Here is a 21,268-nt window from a genome sequence, read left to right on the forward strand (position 1 = left end):
AGCAGTAGCACATCAGGCTGTGCTCACCTTATGGCTGATGCACGTCCAGCTCAATATTAAAATAAACTGAAACAGTTGGCCGGACAGTTTATTTATTCATCCATATGCATATAGACAGAATAAATGCTGAAAATCTATCAAAGTATGTAATGTGAGCTTCAAATTGAATTTCGCAGGGGTGGCAAGGCAGTATAGTGGTCAGCACTATACTCTGCCAGGGTTGTATATGCATGTATATACGTACCCAAGAACAACTGAGGCTAACTGGTGTTACTGAATTAGCCATAGGTGTGCATGTGTGGGTGAATGGTTGGGTCCCGAGGGTCCCCTACCATCTAGGATTGTTCCTTGACTTGTGCCCATATGCCCTGAATAGGATGGATGGATGGATGGATGGATGGATGGCCAAGGATTAGTGCAGTGACAGGATCACAGCCCACAGTCTAGGGTTCGAGTCCGCTGCGTCTGCATGACCTTCCAAGTCTCAGTTCTCGGTCGCCTCTCCTCACAGAGTCCAAAAACATGCGGCTTTACCAAATTGTGAGTGTGCCCTGGGTTATTCCTTGCCTTGTGCACACAGGGTCACATGGGATCCAGAGCCTAAGTGAGATAAGTGGTTACAGGAAGTGGGGAGACGGATGATCAAGCCTCAAAATAAGTGGCGGTGAAGGGAACTGCAATATTGTAAAACAAAACAATTTCCAATGCCATTTTGCATAATCATTATAGTTTTTTCAAAACTGTTAAATGATTAGGTATATGAGGGGGTGAGATTTAAGTTTTTCTTAAGTAATCACCTGGCCATTTACATCAAAATTAAAGCTTCCCTATGCCTCCCGAGTTTCCTGAATACAAGAAACACCTTTTACAAAAGCAAATCGGGCATGACCTTTATACACAGCGGAAATATTTGCATTCAACATATATCCAAAAGTATTTATTAATCCAGAAAGATTTTTTTGCTTTAATTTTACTTCCCAGAGTGGTCATTACGCACAAAAACGAGAAGAAAAAGACCACTTTTCTTTACATAAACATCTAAGGTTTTAATAATAAGCATTCCGTGTCCTTTGTGGAAGCTTACTAATTATTAACATGGGGGTGGGGGGGGGGCACACAATCACAAACAAAGTAAAGACTGAATGAATGATTGAATGCATGGTGGAGGGGGGCCTGTCATGGGCCTGAGGCTGCATTCGGATCTCTAGCACTGCTGTATAAAGTGCCTCGTTTTAAAATCAAAGAATCAACAATAAAATGTGCTAGAGGGGCACTGGGACCCCCCCACCTTCACACGGGCCTGAAAGTTTTTTAAAATGCACTAAAAATTACAAACGTAATTCACAGAATTTTCTGTGAAAATTTGGGTAATGGCCTTTAAACATTTTTACTTGGCTATGATGCATTTTATTGCTTGATACATTGCAAAGGGTTCCTGTTTTTTTTTTTCTTTAAAGCTTTGTATTGTAGTTTGATGCTAGTAAGTGTGAAAAAACAAAGTAAACCAAATTTCTCAGAATTCAGAAAGAGGAACAAGAGTCACCTCTCTTATAAAGGGTATTCTATTTGTAAAAGGCAAACAAATAAAAAAAAAACAACCTTACAAATTGTAAAAAGACAAACAGCGTGGTTCCCAATCGGCGTTCACGCTTCCTCTTTCTTGACTGACTGTGCACTCTCTCGCAGCTTCTGCTCCTGCATCCGCGTTCGGGTGGAATCTGAATAGAAACTCAAAACTTCAATATCAACAAAAAGGCACCTTTTCAGCCGTGGATTCTATAGGCCCCAGAATTCGGGAACTTACTCATTTCTGCCAGCTTCTGTATCAGCTTGGACTCTCCACTAGATTTGCTGTTAAAATAAAGCGGTAATGAGGAACCTGAATAATCCCGCAAGGAACTGCATTAGAGAATACCCAAGCCGAAATGACATCTTTGTATCTTGTGTGCGTTACTATTTTGCCCGACAACCCACCTCCCGTCCGCCTCATCCAGGCCATCGGTGTCGAATTTTAGCCTCTTGAGATGTTTGGGCGCAGAACCATCCTCGAAACTCCTCTTCAAAGACCAGTCAGTACTGCTGACCATTTGGTTAATCTTCTGGAACTTATCTGAGGTCTGATGAAGCAAAAACGTTAATCATCCGCAACTTATCCAAGGTCTAATAAGGTAAACAATAAATACTTGTTGGTACTCACCCCAAACGATTCCCCAATAGATACCAAGATTCTATGGGACATAAGGGAGAAAAACTGCACTTAATCTCACAAGATGGCCTTTTGATTTTCCATCTTATGAACGGCTTTAAAAAAAAAAAACAATTTAAAATGCTACGGCAGTAGTCAGTACACAAGGTATTAGCTATCATGTTTCCATTAATATCTTTATATCAACCCTCATTCTGCGACAGACACGGGAGGCCCTGAGGATGCAAGAACGTATCCGACTTACTTGCTGCGTGGGGTCATGACACTTGGAGACATCCTATTCTTCAAAGGAGAGATGTAGACGTTGTTGCTGCCAGGGACCCGCAGTGGCGAGTTCGGGTACTTATACGGGCTACAGGGGATTTGGGGGATTGGAGACAAGGTGGGCGGCTGGGAGAGGGATGCGAAAACAAAGATGTTTTACACGAAAACGAGAGAAAAGTATCAAATGCACAGTATTAAAATTCACACATGAATTACCAGGCTACCAAGCCAAACCATCAAATATGTCGGAGGGGTTCCCAACCTCACCAGACAGGTTAATGACATACAAGTGTCACAGGCTGGTAAAAAGGCTGGGGGGGGGGGTATTCTGGGAGGACAGACAAGCATTTTCATGAGATGACCCGATAATTGAAGATAATCCACAGACTTTGTAATTGTATCACTACACAGAAGACATTGCTGGGGTAGTCGCGCTCGTATCTTCTGCACAGTGATACGATTGGGGTGTGAAGTGCGGTAGAAGAAAATAGTTCCTACATTAGACTGCTCACTGCAAAGTTTGTGGATTATCTTCCATGACCGGGTCATGATTTCCGGTAAGACAGATTGCTGTCGAATTTTTCAAATGTATTTTCCTGGCATTTTAAATCACCACAGAAAGATGCCATTCACTCCCATTATATTCGAGAGAAGCCTGAAATTTCCGCAGCCAATACCTCCAAAACTGGGAAACTCCCAGCAGAAGACCCTAGATGGATAGACAGCACTAAAGCTCCTCTAAAAAGGTGGATCTTTTGTCAGTACTGGACAGTACTGCCCTTTTAAAATCTCTTACAGATGCACCTCCTAGTATTACTGCTCTCTTCATCTTCATAACTCAAAGACTTATCCACAGAATCTCATTTTTAGGATACACACGTGTACAAAACACACACGCACTTCTTCCGAAAATTACAATAAAAAGTTAAGAAATGCACACCATACCATGCGGAGATCTTACCCGTGGAGAAGCATACTGCAAAATGTTAGTCTTCAGCTTCTGCATGAACACCAAGTTGTAGAATACGATTATAGAGTCATATTGTCCTTCCCGAATCAATACTCGTTTGAACGTCTGTGCAGAAATTAAGATTAATTTTATTGATCACAGGAGGGAAATTCTGGTGCAGATAGCAACAAGACGACAGTGGACAGACAAATATGCTCATAATGTAAAACAGGCAAGGCCCAAAGATGGCAAATAAACGTAGCCCAGACAAATTTAAAAAGTACACGGCACAAGGGAAAATTCCACAAGATGGGTCAGAGGTAACACCTTGTCAGTTTAGCACAAACATGCAGGACTTTTTACTTACTTTGCTGAACATTCCACGTAATGATTGAAACAGGTATTCCACATTCTTACCTCCTGGTTAGTGTTGGGTAAGCTCTTGTACGCAGTGACAATAGTCTTGAATCGCAAATCAATGTTTTTGACCTTGCAGATGGCGTACATAGCTGACATCATCAACTGCAAAAGAAGAACGGACCGTCACGGGGGTTACGTCTAGGCAGACGTCGATTTAAGTGCCCACAGTTTGCGTGCGTAGCTTCAAAACTGCAATTTTATATACCATGAAAGGGTGTGTGTGTGTGTATGTATGCAGCACCTGGTCTAGATGTCTGTCTTTCATCAGCTCATACTCGTACTGAAGAGTATGCTGCAACAGTGTCCACATGACGGGCTCCAGGTCAGCCTGGTCCTTCAGCAAGCGTGAGCAGAGCGTGTTCAGTCTCAAGTACGCCAAGCGGTAAACTGCATGGGAATCGAAGAGGTAAAATATCATCATGATTGTGAACATCCATATCACCATCGTTACCAATATCATATGGAGGCACAGCAAAGGGAATTGTTCTCTTGCATAATTAATGGTTATAATGCACTGTTTATAAACAAATTCCATCAAGGCATGAACCTGTATGTGTAATTTACCATTATACCTGTCAAATGTTCCACAACTACTGGCAGAAATATCGTGATGATATTTCTAGGCCATATCACCCAGCCCAAGGTGATTGTGGTACGCTATTCCCCATAACAACCCTTTGAGAATGAGGAGGGAAAGTCCTGCAATATCTGATCCATCCATACTGCACACCAACAGCTGGGGAACTGAATAAGAGACTGAAAACCTTGTAAAAATCTCACGGTGAGAAAAGTTAAAATGAAGGACGAAACCTTTTCTGTAGAAGAGCGAGAGAGAGATGGACTTGGACTGGCTGGCGGATGGACAGGATGCTGGCAGAGGCGGACTGGTGTGGAAATCCGGCGGGGTAGTGCGGCTGCTGGGCCTCACTGGGGACAAGTACCTGTGGGTTTGGCCGAAGTGAAACCTACTGTTCAGCACCAAAGGTTTACATTCGACTCCGCGTAACAAAACTACTACGGTCACTTTGTACTTTCAGAACTGCCTGCAATGGCACAAACAAGCTAAGGAAACTGTATGGACCCCAATGAAACCTGCACATACAAACTGAAATTACCCACTGAAAACTCAGCCACTTGTCCATACATGGAACACCACACACGACACGCCAATGGTAAATACTTCACAGGGTAATGCCGACTGGCTAGTGCTTACAGATCTGCGGCCGTGTGGTTGTGCTGTAGGGGCTGGTTGAGCGTGGCTGATGGCTCGGCCTGCTCGACCAAACACTCCTCTTGTGATCGACGGAGGAGTTCAAACAGAGTAGAGTCCTACAGAGCGATGGAGCGCCAACGTTAAGGAAACAAGACGAGACGCACAAATCCGCAGTGACCGTGTCAGCTTCGCTTCCACGTGCCACCATTCCACACTACACCACGCGCATTGCGTGCAACCACCTTTCATGGTACATTCGGTGTACTTAGCACAATTACAGAAATGGTATATAAAATAACGATGATGGTAAAAATCAAAACTGCATTATGACATAGATGGAACGTAACAGAAGACGGTGGAAAAGAATCAATTACTGCCATAACTTGCTTTTTAAAATATAATTATAGGATCAACTTTGAGTTTGAGCAGGAGATACTCTCAGTGAAAAAAAACAGTAACAGCCAATAGTCGACGTATTCACTCTGCATCCGGACCACTGGCCCTGACTGCATGCCTGTCCCAAGCCACGAAGCCATTAGATGCAAGAGGCCTCATTCACTCACCGATCTCCATGCAATCCTCTCCATCACCAAATGCTCACATCGCTCCAGGTGCTTGATCATGTCTCTGCTCAGACTGGGCTCTGCCTTGATAAAACTTTCTATCACCTTGTAGAAATCAAAAGCAGACAGCTGGAAAACATCCAGAATCCAGGGGAAGGAGAGGTCGCTCTCTGAGATGCCGCCACCAGCGTCCCCGTCGCTGCATGCAGATCCGTTCTTAAAGGTATTGCCTGCAAGCAGAACGTCACGAAATATCACACGGCAAGACGCATTAGCAGCTTTAGGTCCTTTGACAGTTATTCAGAGATTACAGCAGGCACAAAATGACTCAAACTCCATATTTAAAAAAATAGGGTGCATGATATGAAGGGGTACAAGGTGTACTTCCAGAACTGCATTATTTTTCTTTACAGATTAATACGCAGCACTCATAATACGCATGAAGAGTACTTCATTAAATGGCAGGCGGCAGGCATAGAAATAACAGACCAGAGCAGTTTACCTATAGCTGCCACAACAAAACTTCTTCTGTTTCACTAAAACCAGAACATATGGCCACAATCTTTCCCATTTATGTGAATAAAAACCCCATTAATCATCCGAAGCACAGGGTCAAACTGGACACTTCCTTTCTCCAAGTACTGATGATTCCTCCATACTGCTAACGGCTGTGAGACGTATCCTAGCCAAAACATCAGTCTGTGACAATAAGAAAACCTACATAATAGGGATAGGATAGGTGGAGGTTTAATTACTAAATAATGACCACCGGCTGTTTTAAGATCTAATGCTAGTATTTCAAGTGAGACACAACATTTGCCATCTGAACTGAGTGCTGACAAATCTGAGAGTTTCCCTCTCTCTCTAAAACCAAGAATCCCTACAACTGCATAGCATTTCAAATCCATCATCAATGTATTGACTTCTGACAAGCTGAAGGATCAGCTTGCATCTGCATGTATATATGAACAGAATTTCATTTTGCTTTTTTTTTTTTTTTGGGGGGGGGGGGGGGGAAGGGGGCTGTATAACGTTAGGCCAAAAAAAAATCCTAAATGCTAAAAGAATGAACCAAAAGTGAAAGACTACTCACCACCATATGTTGCCATGACAACCTCCAGGGCACAAGCAAGGAGTGAAATGTGAAAGGCGGAGTTGTTCAGAAGGATACTGCAAAAAGACAAATAATGGGATCAGTGGGGGCGGGGGAAAATATTCATATTGTGGTATGATAATACATTTTATGCTTACTATATATTGTTTTTCCATATCCTATTCTCATTGTGTAATGGTAAACAACAACGTTGCTCTACACATTGTTTTTATGACAGATCTGGTTCTATCGCACTTCTCTGAACGCGTCTTAAGTGCAGACCGAAGAGTCTAAATGGAATATAAATCGGGCTCTTGCGACTCAAAATATGAGAAGTTACTATACAGCGTTTTCTCTCATTCCTATCAGACTGACATAGAATCTAATCTGAATCGAACTGTCAGCTTGCGAATCTGAATCTAATCAAAATCGGGGTATCTGTGCAAACACCCAGCGCTATGGATCAACATGTCTCACTAACGGTCAGAAAAACACAGATCTGCTAAGCGGGAATTGCAGTTCTCACCTGAAATTCTGCACAGACAACCTTTTTTCCTCCTACCAGAAGAGAGGAAACACAGACCAGCAGCAGCATGAAAACTGACCAAAAGATTTTCTTTTTCTTTTTTCCTGTAGACTGATTTATTTCCCCATAAGCTCTTAGTAAGGGATTTTACAAAGAAATCCTAAAACAGTCCTTAAAGACATAAAACATGACACAAAGACAGAGAGACAAACTATTGATTCCAAGTGGGAAGTTCTGCCTCACCGACTTCAACATTGATTCCATCACTCTGTAATACAGCCGGACACCAAGGGTAAATCTCTGTGGAATGAGACAGACATCTAGGTAAAGCATTACATTAACTGCACCTTTGTAATGCATTCATAAAACATTATTGCACCTTCATAACGTATTCATAGAACAATCATACGCGACAAGTATACCTTAACATCCTAACATACATTTATAGTAAACATTATATGATAAACATTACAATTGTGTAATCATATATGTTAATAAACATAACTATGTAATCACACGTTTCATTAAAGTATCCTAGATTAAGGTAGTTACATGCCGCTTATGAATGTTCTATGAATGCATTACGAAGGTGCAGTAAATGTGAAGTGTTACCGAGGTTCATTTATACAAAAAACAAACAAACCATATACTTGAGATTAAGTGCATGTGGAAAAGCAATCTTTAGGAATGGGTCATGTGAAGATCTGCCAGACGCCGGCCTGGTTTCCATGCTTCAGTACCTGTGATCCGATCTCCACGCACGGCTGACCCATGGTCTGAGCAAACTTCTGGCTGAAGAGCTGGCCAAGATGCTTCACTCGATTGGTGATCTCCTCCGATGGGTTCACTGTGCAGTTCTGAATAACCAGACACGCAAAAATCAACCACAATGGTTACAGGGGGGCAAATGAACTGAACCACAAAACAAGAAAATTGGCACATAACCGAAAGGAAATTGCCTGGTATAATTCTGGTGTAAGTATACAGATCAATGACACAGGAATGGGAAAGACAAGGAACTTAGATATATATAATATTGAGAGAGAAAAGGATTTTATGGACAGCTGAACATTCACTGAGAATGACATACACGGCAGCTGGAAAAAATAAATATGGATTTTTAGGTGAACAAACAGGAAAGGATGAAATCGAGAGAGAGAGAGGAAAGAGAGAGAGACCTACTTTGAAAAACAATTCCAATACGTCCGAGGGCTGGCTGCTGGCAGAGGAGAGAATGACCTTCAGCTGCTGGATGGAGGTCATGGCAGCTCTGTGGAGACACACATTCCAGCTCACTTTCCCCTCCGTAGCCATGGTGACTAAACATGACTGCAGGTAGCCACACCACTCTCAGCATGAGAACAGCTTTCCAGGGTTTTAAAATTAGTGACCCTTTAAAACGGGGTTTTCCCCAATCTGATCTTTGGGGACCCCGAGACAATCCACATTTTTGCTCCCTCCCAGCTCCCGGACAGTCTGACAGGGAGCAAAAACTTGGACTGTCTGTCGGTCCCTGCGAATCAGCTTGAGAAACACTGCTCTAAAATAAGAGTTTAATACAAAAAAAACAATTCAAGCAGAAGCGGACAATGAAGTTATGCTGAAATACCCACCGGACAGGGGTCTGAGGTGGAATAAGAGCAGGCTGCTCCCCCTGTGAGCTCTTCATGGGTGTTTTTTCCGATTGGGCTCTGAAAGAAAAGCAGGGACAGACCGCTGACCTGCAGACTATGACTTCCTTCTTGATATTAATTATAAAACACAGAACACCATGACTTCAAGTTTCAAGAACTGTCAAGTATTAGCAGACAACCCTCGCTGAACGGCACGCTTACACTTCTGTCTTAACCATCTGAAGCGTTTCATCATTGTCCAAAAAGAGACGGGCGTCAAAGTCCTTATTTTTGAGGTAGAGTTCTTCATACTGTTTGGTAAGCTCATGCTCCTAAAATAACAACAGGTAATTGAAGGACTTGTTTCAAGGCAGAAAATACATCATTAGCACTTTGCGTGAGGCTACATGCTCGTGGGTTACGATACTCCATCCTGGAGGCTTCCAGAAAGAAACCCCCACTGTTACCGAGCATTGCATTAAGGGAGCGATTCAGCCTACAAATTTCCCCACCTTTGGAAGATCTTTGGAAGCAGAGAGCCCCATAGAATCAAGAAAGGCAGTGAAGCTGTTCAGATAGACATCCTTCACCTACAGAAGTACAACAGAAAGCTCATTCATAATCGACAAGCTGACGTCCCTGGTATTAATCAAAATACACAGCTAAGGAAATGGGGGGTAAAGGGCCTTTTCAAATGAATTTGTATGAATATATTTGCATTAGTTAAACACTGAAACAGTTTTTAAAACTGACTGATTATCTTCAGAGTTTGCAGCTTTTGATGTGTTGGTTTAGGAATTTTTGTGATTTACTGACCTTTAATGGCAAAACCTTTTTTTAAAAAAAGCTGCAAACAGAACGGGTCTCATTGTCAGGTTTCTGTTAACTTGTTCAGAAACACAGAGAGGGTCCTGAACCGCCCGGGTTAACACAGACATTCATGCGAATAAGACAGCAGATATGCATCTTCCTGACCTCATCGCCGCTGCAGGCGTTCTCTTTACAAAGGACCTCAATCAGGATGTTATCGACATCTGGAGGTCGGGGCTTGGCTCTACCCTGATTACGTCGTGACGTTCGAGTTGCGGGGCTCTGGCCGGCCCCACCACTGGCAGTCTCTGTGCAAAAGAGGTCAAACATATTCAAGGACTGAATCTTAAACGTTAATCGGCCACAATTAAAACTGGACGGATGCCTAAAAAAAACTGCCGATACCCAATAAAACTGTTTATTTCCGATGAGTTTTTGGGTGTCATTAAAATATATAATTGGGACTGAAACAAACGGTATAAATAAGCAGACGGCTGGATGTCGTACTGTAGGGTTGCTGAAGGATTGCCGCAGGACAGCGTTTAATGTAGAAGGCCAGCACACAGAGAAGCAGCTGGAAGGAGATCACCAGGTCATCCTCCATCTGCAGCACTGATCCTATACATCCAAAGAGAGCCACAGATAAGAGCCTGCGGAAGCTGAGCCGAGAAATGTGTGTGAAGAGGGTGGGACAGGCTGGCAGGTGTGGCTGGTGTGCTGGGGAAATCCACTGTTATTGGCTGATTGAGAGGCCATCCGCCAAAGATGAAGAGCAGAGTGTAAACATTCTGCAAATGATAAATGGTATTATCATGGCAAAATTTAGATGGGGGGGGGGAATGAAGGGAATAGATTGTGCTACAATGATCAGGCTGTACACTATGCTTCCAAAAGCACCCAATGCTTTGTACATCTGAGGTGCTTTAAGTCCATGTGTCTCAGCCTGGTTCGCGGAGACCCCAAGATGGTCCACATTTTTGCTCCAGCCCAGTCCACAATAAAGCCTGAACTGTGTAGGAATCCACGAGGACCAGGCTGAGAAACATGGACTTAAAGTACACACGTGTCTTGAAGTGTGTAACATCAGTTTGAGAAGTTTCTAATAAATCAGTTTGAATGGGTTTCCTTGACTTTCAATTAATTTCTTAATCTCAATGTATAAAACACTGCATTCGGTTCATATGGAGCAGAGATTTTATTATAATGACTTTTGTATTAACTTTATGGGTAACCGGGATTGATTAAGTAGTATAAAAACTGGGTTCCATCTTGCTTTTGCAAGCAAATACCCCTCCCAACTGATAATCAACTTTTTAGTTTAGGTTTTTATGGAAGTGTAATTAGAAATGAGTGTTCGGGTTTCTTTGCCATACAGCCGATCCACATGAAGTTCAAAGCACTGCTTTAGTTCCTGCAGTTATTGAACAAAGCAAACGAGTGTGGCTCCCCCCCACAGCACTGAATCTGGACAGACACATCTGGTCAATGGAGGATGCTACAAGTGATCCATGGAGCGGAAAGCAACTCACAGTGACTTTTCACTCCAGTGTAACAGTGGGAGCACTTCATTCAAAACCTACATTTATAGTAACAATTAACGCAGAAGTGGCCCTTGCCGATATACCACCGACTCACCTACGGCCAGCAGAAACAGCACCCAGCAGCTCCGCACAATCTCCTTGATTTCGATTCCATCCTTTCCCCTGGAGAAAGACAAAAACCAATTCATTAGCTACCATGAATAAGCAGCGGAAAAAGCAAAATCTTATTCTAGGATACAGTGCAACTTGGAACTCTAGGGTAATGCAACTCAATCTAAGCTTTAACTACAAGTTCCATGTGAACTGATCATTCGGCCAAATTCACGGGGCAGCTTGTTAATAATCATATATCCATCTATTTTCCAAAACCGCTTGTCACAGGGGGTCCAGATCTCAGAGGCTACCGGTGCAAGGCAGGGAACAACCCAAGACGGGGCGCTGACCCATTACAGGGCACACTCACAGACTCAGAAACACACACTTACCTATGGGCAATTTGGTAACTCCAATTAGCCTCAGCATGTTTTGGACTGTGGGAGGACACCAGAGAACCCGGAGGAACCCCCACGACATGGGGAAAATTTGCAAACTCCACACACATGGAACCCTGGTCCCAGAGGTATGAGGCAACAGTGCAAACCACTGCACCACCATGCCATCCCATAATCATACATATTTACTATAAAGAAAATCACCAGTAATGTTGAATTTGCGTGACTCAAAAGACACACAATAAAGACTAACAGCTAAAATTTAACAAACATACAGAACACTCAATCAGTGTTAGAATTACTGCTGCCGTTTGCTTGATGCAATAGCACTCGTCACAATAACTTCTACAGTTTTCATCTTTCCCTTTTGGACTTACTTAGAGATGTTGTCCATGAAGATCTTACCACACGTCCTAAAAGGATAAAAGGAAAAATAAATATATATTAAGACCCAGTGGCTACAGTTCTGCGTCTGGCAGGTTTATTGCAGGAAGGAGATTTCACACATCCTGCATCTTATCGACATCAGAAGCACTTTGCAAGCAGCCGTTTCACCTTCTCCCGTGGATCGAAGTGTCACCTGCTGGCACCTCGTTCAGAAATACCAGAAGACACCCCTCCTAAACTAGGAAGTGCTCCTAACTCTCGTTAAACCCCAAGGTGACTCAACCCCTAAACCGACCAGTGGTGCTTAGGGCAGAGGGGAAAACAGGGAAAAAATGTAAGATTCCAGGGACAAAACAAAACGTATCTGATCTGTACAAAAAGAAATCCATCAACATGCAAGATGCTTAGTATTCCAAAAACAACAAATATGTGTTGGACCAGAATATTTCAAATACATGGGCATCTATTAGAAGCATTTAGCAAACATGACCGATTTACCATCTAATATGAATTTATACAAAACATCCCTAGTTTGACTTCCAGGTTTGCTTTGACTGAAAATCTCAAAGCAGAAACATATAAACATTGAGATTAACATAATTTAAATTAACTGTGCTCCTCAAAAGATGTGTTCTTCCCTGGTGAATGAGCCAGATGAATCAGAAAAATTAGACATTCTACCATACCATACTCCATAATCACTAGCATCCTGAGAAGGCTGTACAAACAAAAAGCAGCATGCATTAGCTTTTAAAGCTAACCCATTTGAGCTGGATTAAAAGTATCTACGGAAATACCACAAGTAAAATGTTTAAGGCCTTGTGGAAGGATAAATTGTATCTGCTTGAAGTAGCCTAATGTAACCAGCGCCTGCTCTACAAATGTTTATCAATGCTTTTGCTACAAAAATATCATTATATGTTTGGTGGAATAAGGAATGGGGGCAGCAGGCTCATCCTGTGATCAGTGGAGGAATCTTGGGAAACTAGAAGAAGAGGGTGCAAAATCCTGGAAAATGAGGAATGGGTTCAAAGGGAGCAGCATCTGTACTTGGTTAAATCTGTGTGGGCTTCAGCAAAGCTAGCGCTGTGTTTTAATGAGCACAGGATAAACCTAGGAAGGACAGAGAGGAGACTCCTTACGAGATATAAAACGGCTGTAGGAGGCTCTGGCTAGAAGCCTAGATATGCATCACCTATGTATGCATCTTTGTCAAAGAATCTATAGCCCAGATACTAAGCAGTTGGTTAGGTCTCGAGACAAAACACACACTTGTAAGTAGTGTTACTGGAAACTTGACGTTTGTTACATTATGCCGACTTTTAATACCACACTAGCAACTAGGGCTACATTCATGGCGAGAGGATAAGGACATTAAAACACACTGAATTATCCAAAAGGTTAAAACTTCATAAAGAACTAAATAATATTACAAACGGTTAAAACTATCCAAGATGATTAAGACTAGCCTTTGATTTAAAAAAAAAACTAAAAAGTCTCTGGATTCGATTTTACGCATCCCTGAAGTCTCTTATGCTCTAATCAGATGGATCCAGAATCAATCAAAAAGTAAGAGAGGCACTAATATTGCCACTGGGATATGGAAAGCAAAGCTAGACCTTCCTGATGAGAAAACAACCAAGCAAGGAAAAAAGAATATGAGCAAGGTAGCAAACGAAAGAAACACAGGACTGGCACCTGAACGTGCTTTCAGCTTGGTTGCCAGAAAGATTCATGCACGTCTGGCCAAGAACACAGAAGCAAAGAACTTAAACCTGGCTTGCCTATTATTTTTCTATGACACTCTCAAGCACTAAGGCTAAGTTCAGACACAGAAAAAAAAGCCCATGGCTGAGAGTATTCAGCACCACTCTTACTTCTCAAACCTCTGGAAGAGTGCCTGTAGCACATCATATTTCTTCTCCAATCTATTCATGGCTGTATTCACTTTGGTGCTGATGGTGTCCATGTTCACATCCATTAGCTTTAACAGGTCAAACAACTGCTTCTGCCTGGAAAGAAAAGGAACAAAACATACTCACCAACCTATATGTGAATGAAATAAGCTAAACTGACCAAGCAAATATGCCGTTCCTTACATGCATATAAATAAGGTTGCCCGTCTATTGTTCCATTATCTAATGATTACGAATGAAACATTTCATATACTGACATTTATTTTCACGCTTTTATCCAAAGTGGGTTCGAATTGACAGAAAGGAGCAAACAGGGTTAGGGACTTGGCTTGATGGGCTAAACTGGCACAGAGTCACACACCCCCTGGAAGATTTTTTCAAATACAAACCAGAGCCTTTTCTGAGCATGACTTACCTGAGATCAGCAGCCTTTAGGACATCCGTGATGGTGAAGGTCTGCATCCCCAAATCCGTGGCAGCAATAAACAGACATGCTGCCCAATACTGCTTGGTCTCCTACGTCAATTCATAAGCATCCCAAACACCAATAAACCAATCGTTCAGGTCTTTACATCCAACATTTACATTAACTCATTCCCTTCCAATACAGATGACTAGTAAAGACTATACAAAATATAATAGTCTATTGTTAGTTTAGGCCAGGGGTAGGGAACCTAATCCATGGAGAGCCGGTGTGGGTTTTTGGGATGACCTCTCAGTCAACCAATAATAAAGCAGCGATTCTCAACTCCAGTCCTTGGAATCCACTGTTATTGGCTGATTGAAAGGCCATCCCAAAAACCCGCACCGGCTCTCCATGGATCAGGTTCCCTACCCCTGGTTTAGGCATTGCAGAACTGAGCAGAGGTTCAACAGAGTTTATGTTAGGTATGCATCTATAACAACTCCATTTGCTAAACTTTACTGCAGTCTCAAGACAGAATCAGGGTACGTTTCCCTACATTGTACTTATAAAGCTGTGTGTGTGTGCGAAATACAGGCTCTTGAATCTTAAACAGCAAATGAACCTGCAATCCCTACAAAGTTATCGTAGAACAACTGACCTGCACGCTATCCATCGATCCCAGCATCATCTCCCATACTGACCAGGCATGATCACAAACAGAATCGGTCACCTTCAGTTTCTTGCACAGAGTTACAAACTCCGCATCCTTGTTTTTGTGTCTGCAACAGAATGAATAGGTGAGAACAATTAAAATCAGTGTTTCTCTGCCGGTGTCACTGGATACAGGGCGGGAATGTCACTGTGACCAAGAAGTGGCATTAGTCTGATGCTGGCTAGAACGATTCTAGCCAAACTGGTAAATACAAGATTACAAACAATGAGGCCCAGACCTAACCTCGCAACCTTAACCCCTAACTCTTAAAGAGAAACCAACAGATCCACTTGAAAACTAGCGGATTTTACGATGCTGTTAAAAGCTGACCGTGACGAGGTGATAACCCCCTTGTAAGCAACAACTGTACAATTGTCCTACTTAAAAGGTTCATGTGCGACAAACTTTAAACTCCTCAACATGGTACGTCAGCCATGGATTGGTAAAAGTATACAGAAAATGCAGTTTATTTCTTTGTGAGTTCTGGTACGTCTCTTATTAGAAACCTGACACAAATACGACACATTTAAAAGAATTACTACAACATACTATCTTAGAATTATGGCAGCAACTGCAGACCGTTAACGTCGCCGAGATATTTAAGGCGGAAGCGAACTAGAACAAACTGCTAACTGGCACTCACGCAGCTAGTGGGTAATGTATGCTCCAAAATAAAGAGCACAGACAGTATTTCCCTATTTATACATCAAGCGGTCAATAAGCAACTCGCCATTTTTACTACAGCTTAACACATCTCTTAGCTGGTTTAAAGAATGTCAATATAACGTCGCGTCGGACAAGACAGAAACCTAGATCGCAAAACAACGACCTAAACGCTTGTTTTATTTTAACAGACCTTCTCTCGTACATGGACTCGACACTAATTCTGAATTAGTTCCTCAACTGCCAACATTTCTTGCTAATAAAGTTATCCGTTTGCTTTAAATTACAAACAAACAGATACTTAAACGTGACTTACCTATCTTCGTTGAACTCCAGATTCTCCTGCTTGACTGGAGACACCCTTCTGTTGTTGGTTTGCTTTATTTCCTTATTAAGCTGGATGCCATTGCAACGTTTTTTAGGAGGCATATCGAGTTTGGCACTAAATATTTCTCTACCCGGTATGTAAACAATTAAACGTCACTGTTCTGAATTCATGTAAAGCAGCGGATCTTGTCGTTATTATTGTTTTAAATCCCTATTTGGCCCAAGACCCATCACCTGACTGTCGGTCTCTGCTAGTTTGGTGATTTCTTTGCTAGTAGCAATTGATTCGCTGATTCTTCCAAACCGCGGGAAACTACTGTATACGAAACATCCGCCAGGTAAACATCACTTCCGGCATGCGATACGCCGCGTTACTCACTGCTGGACTGGGCTGTGGAGAGTTTGGCCGGTTTGGGTTGCAGTCTGTCTGGGCGGGGAAATTTCCAGTCCAAAATGGTACAAAAAACAGCGACACAGGAGCGTGTTATTGAAATACCGTTACATCAGTTTTCTTCAGGATAGCTAACAGATAATTTGTGATTCTAGTGAACCGCACTCAATCTGGCGTATTAGGAGGACGGGAAAATGTAGCTGAAGAAATGTGGTTAATGGAAATTCACTTGCTGCAAGTAATTTTCTACAGGAGTTTATTTTCTCTTGACTAACCTGTCTTTACTTCGGCAAACTTTAAATTGTTCACCTGAACGAAACTTCACATTATGCTCTTGGGTGTCTTTTTTCGTTTCGTTTTTTTACGATGCTTAGGAGATAAAAGAAAACTTCAAGCCTCAAATATGGTTACTTTTAAAATGGAAATAACCTAGTTCTAATACGATCGTCATTATCCTTAAAATACATTACAAACATGTTCACCCCCCTTAGATAATCCCATGACCTATCGACCGTTTCAGAGACGGTACTCTGCCTGTTAAAAAGTTTTGAGTGTTTTGCCAGTAGTGTATCTTAAATTTCATTCATGGCTTAATACCATAAATATTTAGAACATGGGTCCCATACTAAACTGAGTATACAACATAACGAATGTACAGTATGTTATAACCAGGGATTGACATAACTGGTACGCAAGTACGCATTCACCTTTAAAAGCGATACGTGCGACAATCGATTAATGGGTCGAGGTTGAAATGCACGATGATTCCTTGTAATATCGGCGCAAATGCACATGACGTACGCATTCACGTTGCTACATTAATCGATTGCCGCACGTATCGCTTTTAAAGGTGAATGCGTACTTGCGTACCAGTGATGTCAATCCCTGGTTATAGGTATAGTACAGTGTAACACTGAGACTTTTATTGAGGAAAGTAGAAGCCGGAAATACTGTGATTCCAATAACTGTTGTTCTAATAACGCGAGTATTTGAAGTATTTATATATGTGTGTGTGTGTGTGTGTGTGTGTGTGTGTGTGTGTGTGTGTGTGTGTGTGTGTGTGGGTGAGAGAGAGAAACTTATTTCACACACACACACACTCACACAGATATATATATATATATATATATATATATATATATATATATAAAATTCAAAAATGTAATACAGTCAGGAGAAGTACAAAAAAGACATCACTCAAATGATGACTTTATCACATTTTTTTTAATGGCAAAATAAGATTAGACAAAGCATCTACAGCTACATAGTGATAATGACACCTTTGAATCTTTCCTGTAAAACAGTCAGAATTTTTTAACTTCACTTCCTTCCGCAAATCTACTAATCTTGGCAAACCAGTGATTGCACATCTGATTAGCTGTACCCTGTTAAACTTGTCTATGTTCTTGGATATGTCCTAAAACCTTTCAACCTTCTTTTTGTAACCTTCTTTAAACCAATGATTTAAGAAGTGATAGACATATCTCAAATCTTCATGTCATTTCAAAGATCCTACAGAAAGTTGTTGTTTATCAACTGTTATCCTTTCTACAGAAACTAACTTCCAGATAAATCTCGGATTGATTACAAAATACTGCTATTTAATTATGAAGTACTAGATGGCCTTGCACCAGAATATCTTGGAGATCTACTGGTCTCTTACAGCCCTCCTTACCTGCTTCGATCTCAAAGCTGGATATCTATTAGCAGCCAGAGTAGAAAGAGCTACGGCAGGCTGCAGAGCTTTCTCTCCTAGAGAGCTCCTCAACTGTGGAATGGTCTTCCAGTGGATGTGCGAGATTCAGGCTCACTCTCAATGTTCAAATCTAGACTAAAAACACACTTATTCAGTCTAGCTTATAGGGACTCTAGTTCTAGCTCTAGCTAACTGCTCACTCCCAGTTAGACATACAGTGTGAGGTGCAGAGCTGGGTGGGGATCGGTGCCATTGGCTTTGGATAAACTGAACTGTCAGTGCTGTCACTCTAGCTTCACAATCCCTTGTGGAATTGGAGTGCTGACATTTCAGGGACTCCCCATGCCTGCATTCCCACTTGCCTCTCCCTCCTACTGATGCTGCCATAGCCATATCTGCCGGAGCTTGCACATTGCACTCACCTAACTATTTACATTGCCTCAAGTGTCCCCTACTTTGGCTAATACTCTTTTTATTTCTCCTGCCTCTCCTGGGGTGTGTTGTCTCGAGACCCAGAAAATTAAGATATTCAGCCAAGATATTTCAGGCAATTTTAATTCATGCATTTACATCATGTGTTTTTGCATTGTAAAGTGCTAAAGCCTGCTAGGTTATTTGTAACATTTTTGGTAAAATTTACCAAAGCAATGAATGAAGTAATTAATGTCTTTCTCCTGTATAACATAAAATTAACACAAAATGCAACTATAGGAACAAGGATTTTTACGTGTCATGGTACAAGTTGGTTACACAAATACCATGAAATAAAGTAGCCGCCTCCATACTGACATAACGTTACATAACAGTACTACACAATACTGTACAAACATAGGGCATTAAATTACTGTACTACGCAAACACAGGACTATATATTTGTGAGACAGACAGACAGTACTACTTTTAGATGGCATCTGTTGAGTACCCTTGTAATATTTTTTAAAATGTACAAATTTATGTACATCTGCCAGTGTGATTTTTTATGTAGAAGAGGCATAAAAGAAATGAGGGCACAGCACTGCTGCATCAACGTAAAGACAGAGAGGTGAAAGTGAAATTGACTTCTCCCAGTTCCCTGTGGAAAGGGGACGTGCTGAATCATTCACCTGCTTTAGTGAAGAGGACGACTCAGGTACCGCTGCCCAAAAGTCTGCCCCACAGTGATCTGTTAGTCCAAGCTGCAAACGGTTAAAACCGATCATGGGCGTGAACATAATTGACATTTTTAAATAACCACTCTCTCTCAGTCAGCAGTTCCATCACTACAGCCAGGTGACGGGGATTGCCCAAGAGAAATAGTTTGCTTCTTATTGTATGTGTTGACCGAAAGTAAGCCGGAGTAGATGTGACTGATATCACCTCAGTTTTTAAGCTTATGGAATGCAAGTTTTCCCATGGAAGTAACCTGCAAATTATTAGTGCGGCAAGGAATACAGGAAACAAGAGCCGACTGTCTCTCACCAGATTTAATTGAATTTCTCTCAGAGGTGTCTAATTTAGTCCAGGCCTTTTTTAACCAGTGTTTGTTTCTTTTTAGCAGTAATTCAACCAAACCATTTTTTTCAGTTTCAGTTTATTTAATCCATAGTGTTAGAAAGATAATGGTATGATCCAGTATATTTAGCTATTACAATATGTACGATATAATTGGAGTATGTAAAATGCCTTTAGTAAGTAATTTGGTATTACTTTAAGTCACACTAAAGTTTTCTCAGGGTTGAATGAGAAGCAGCTTTAGTCATCAAATGACATGCCTGTGCTATTGTGTACAAGGAATCTGAATATGAATACAGTAACATGAAACATACAATGCACAAAGAGATGATACCAGTGAAACACGCACAAGAAGACAGGATGGAGTGGTTAGTAGTGAGATGTTCATGAATATACTGTACATAAGACTGATGTAAATAAAAAGTGGATTTTTCCATTTAAAAAATTACTATTACCATTAGATGGTGAAATAAAAATCAGACAGCATAAGTCATTGTTTGTGTTCATGTTACACTAATAATTACAGCAGCTGTTTATGGGTTTACGCTGCCACAAGAGGGCAATGTCATTTATTTAACAGATGCTTTTGTCTAAAACGAGAATGCAAAGTCACTGAATGACACTCGATTCTAATGTAAGCTGAAGAAACGACCTGATCGGCCAACAAAAACACCGCTGTGAAACTGCAAGAATGGCCTGGAGCTACAGGAGACTCATGAAGCGGACAGACTTCCAGTTTCTAACAAAGCCGGACCCCTAATGAAACCTGGATGGAATCACGTTTGGGAGCTGCACACTGACCTGGGGGAGTAGCCCTTCACGTCTTCAGGCCTGTGGGCACCAGGATCTGCTGTGGGTGTGTGAGTTCACATGTTCTTCCTGTGGGTGTGGCTTTCCTGCCATCTAATGGCTCGGTCAGATTTACTAGCATCTCTAAATCACTCCCCATGTGTGTATGTGCTCTCAGACTGGTTATACTCCAGCCTTCGGACAGACTCTAGGCCCCCCAATGACACTAAGTGGGTTGACGATGGAAGAAAAACAATTTAACCTGCGATGAAATAAAAGCGTACAACATTTTGACTGGTAATGAAATGGCAAATTGCTCCTAGTACATAGACAATTGTTTTTAGGGTGAATCCAGGCCCCATGATCCTCTCCTAAACTTTAATCTTCTACAGACATGCTAAGTCCTGACATCATTTCTGAGTCAAGTCGCTCAACAGGAAAGTCAGACATTGGTAAGTCTTATAGCAAGAATGTCCTGTACTGTTCTCTCACGTCTGGATTTTCGACTGCTGCGTCTGAGAGTGGAGTTTGCATGCTCTCTGCATGTCATGCAGTCCTCCAGGAACTTGGGTTTTCTCCAGCATGTATTTAGTCAGATTTACACATCTTAATTGCATTGCAAATATCATGCATTTTGTCAGATTTACACATCTAAATTGATTAAACTCCAGGCTACTTGTGGCCCTGTACTAGATAAGCGGTTGGAAGATGAATGGATGGTTCTTAACTTTCACTAGTTAATGGAAGCCATGTTTGTTAACAAGTTGATGCAAACTTTCAACATCCATTACATCACCCAGC

General features: G+C 41.7%; 1 protein-coding gene across 1 annotated transcript; it reads right to left on the minus strand.

Moving 5' to 3' along the window:
• Window positions 1–877: 877 nt before the first annotated feature.
• On the minus strand, window positions 878–16,691 carry rb1 (retinoblastoma 1). The gene is made up of 27 exons (XM_048984237.1): window positions 16,090–16,691; window positions 15,057–15,177; window positions 14,408–14,508; window positions 13,954–14,088; window positions 12,067–12,102; window positions 11,293–11,360; window positions 10,165–10,275; window positions 9,823–9,965; window positions 9,360–9,437; window positions 9,070–9,179; window positions 8,848–8,925; window positions 8,417–8,504; window positions 7,975–8,091; window positions 7,478–7,534; window positions 7,235–7,266; window positions 6,709–6,785; window positions 5,616–5,845; window positions 5,053–5,168; window positions 4,650–4,780; window positions 4,081–4,226; window positions 3,837–3,941; window positions 3,432–3,545; window positions 2,451–2,596; window positions 2,198–2,228; window positions 1,975–2,117; window positions 1,805–1,851; window positions 878–1,718 (listed from the first exon to the last, which is right to left on the minus strand). Exons 1-27 carry the CDS (start codon window positions 16,200–16,202, stop codon window positions 1,645–1,647), a joined length of 2,748 nt encoding a protein of 915 aa, XP_048840194.1. The 5' UTR covers window positions 16,203–16,691; the 3' UTR covers window positions 878–1,644.
• Window positions 16,692–21,268: the final 4,577 nt, after the last annotated feature.

Source organism: Brienomyrus brachyistius, chromosome 18 (assembly GCF_023856365.1).
Source record: "Brienomyrus brachyistius isolate T26 chromosome 18, BBRACH_0.4, whole genome shotgun sequence".
Lineage (NCBI taxonomy): Eukaryota > Metazoa > Chordata > Actinopteri > Osteoglossiformes > Mormyridae > Brienomyrus > Brienomyrus brachyistius.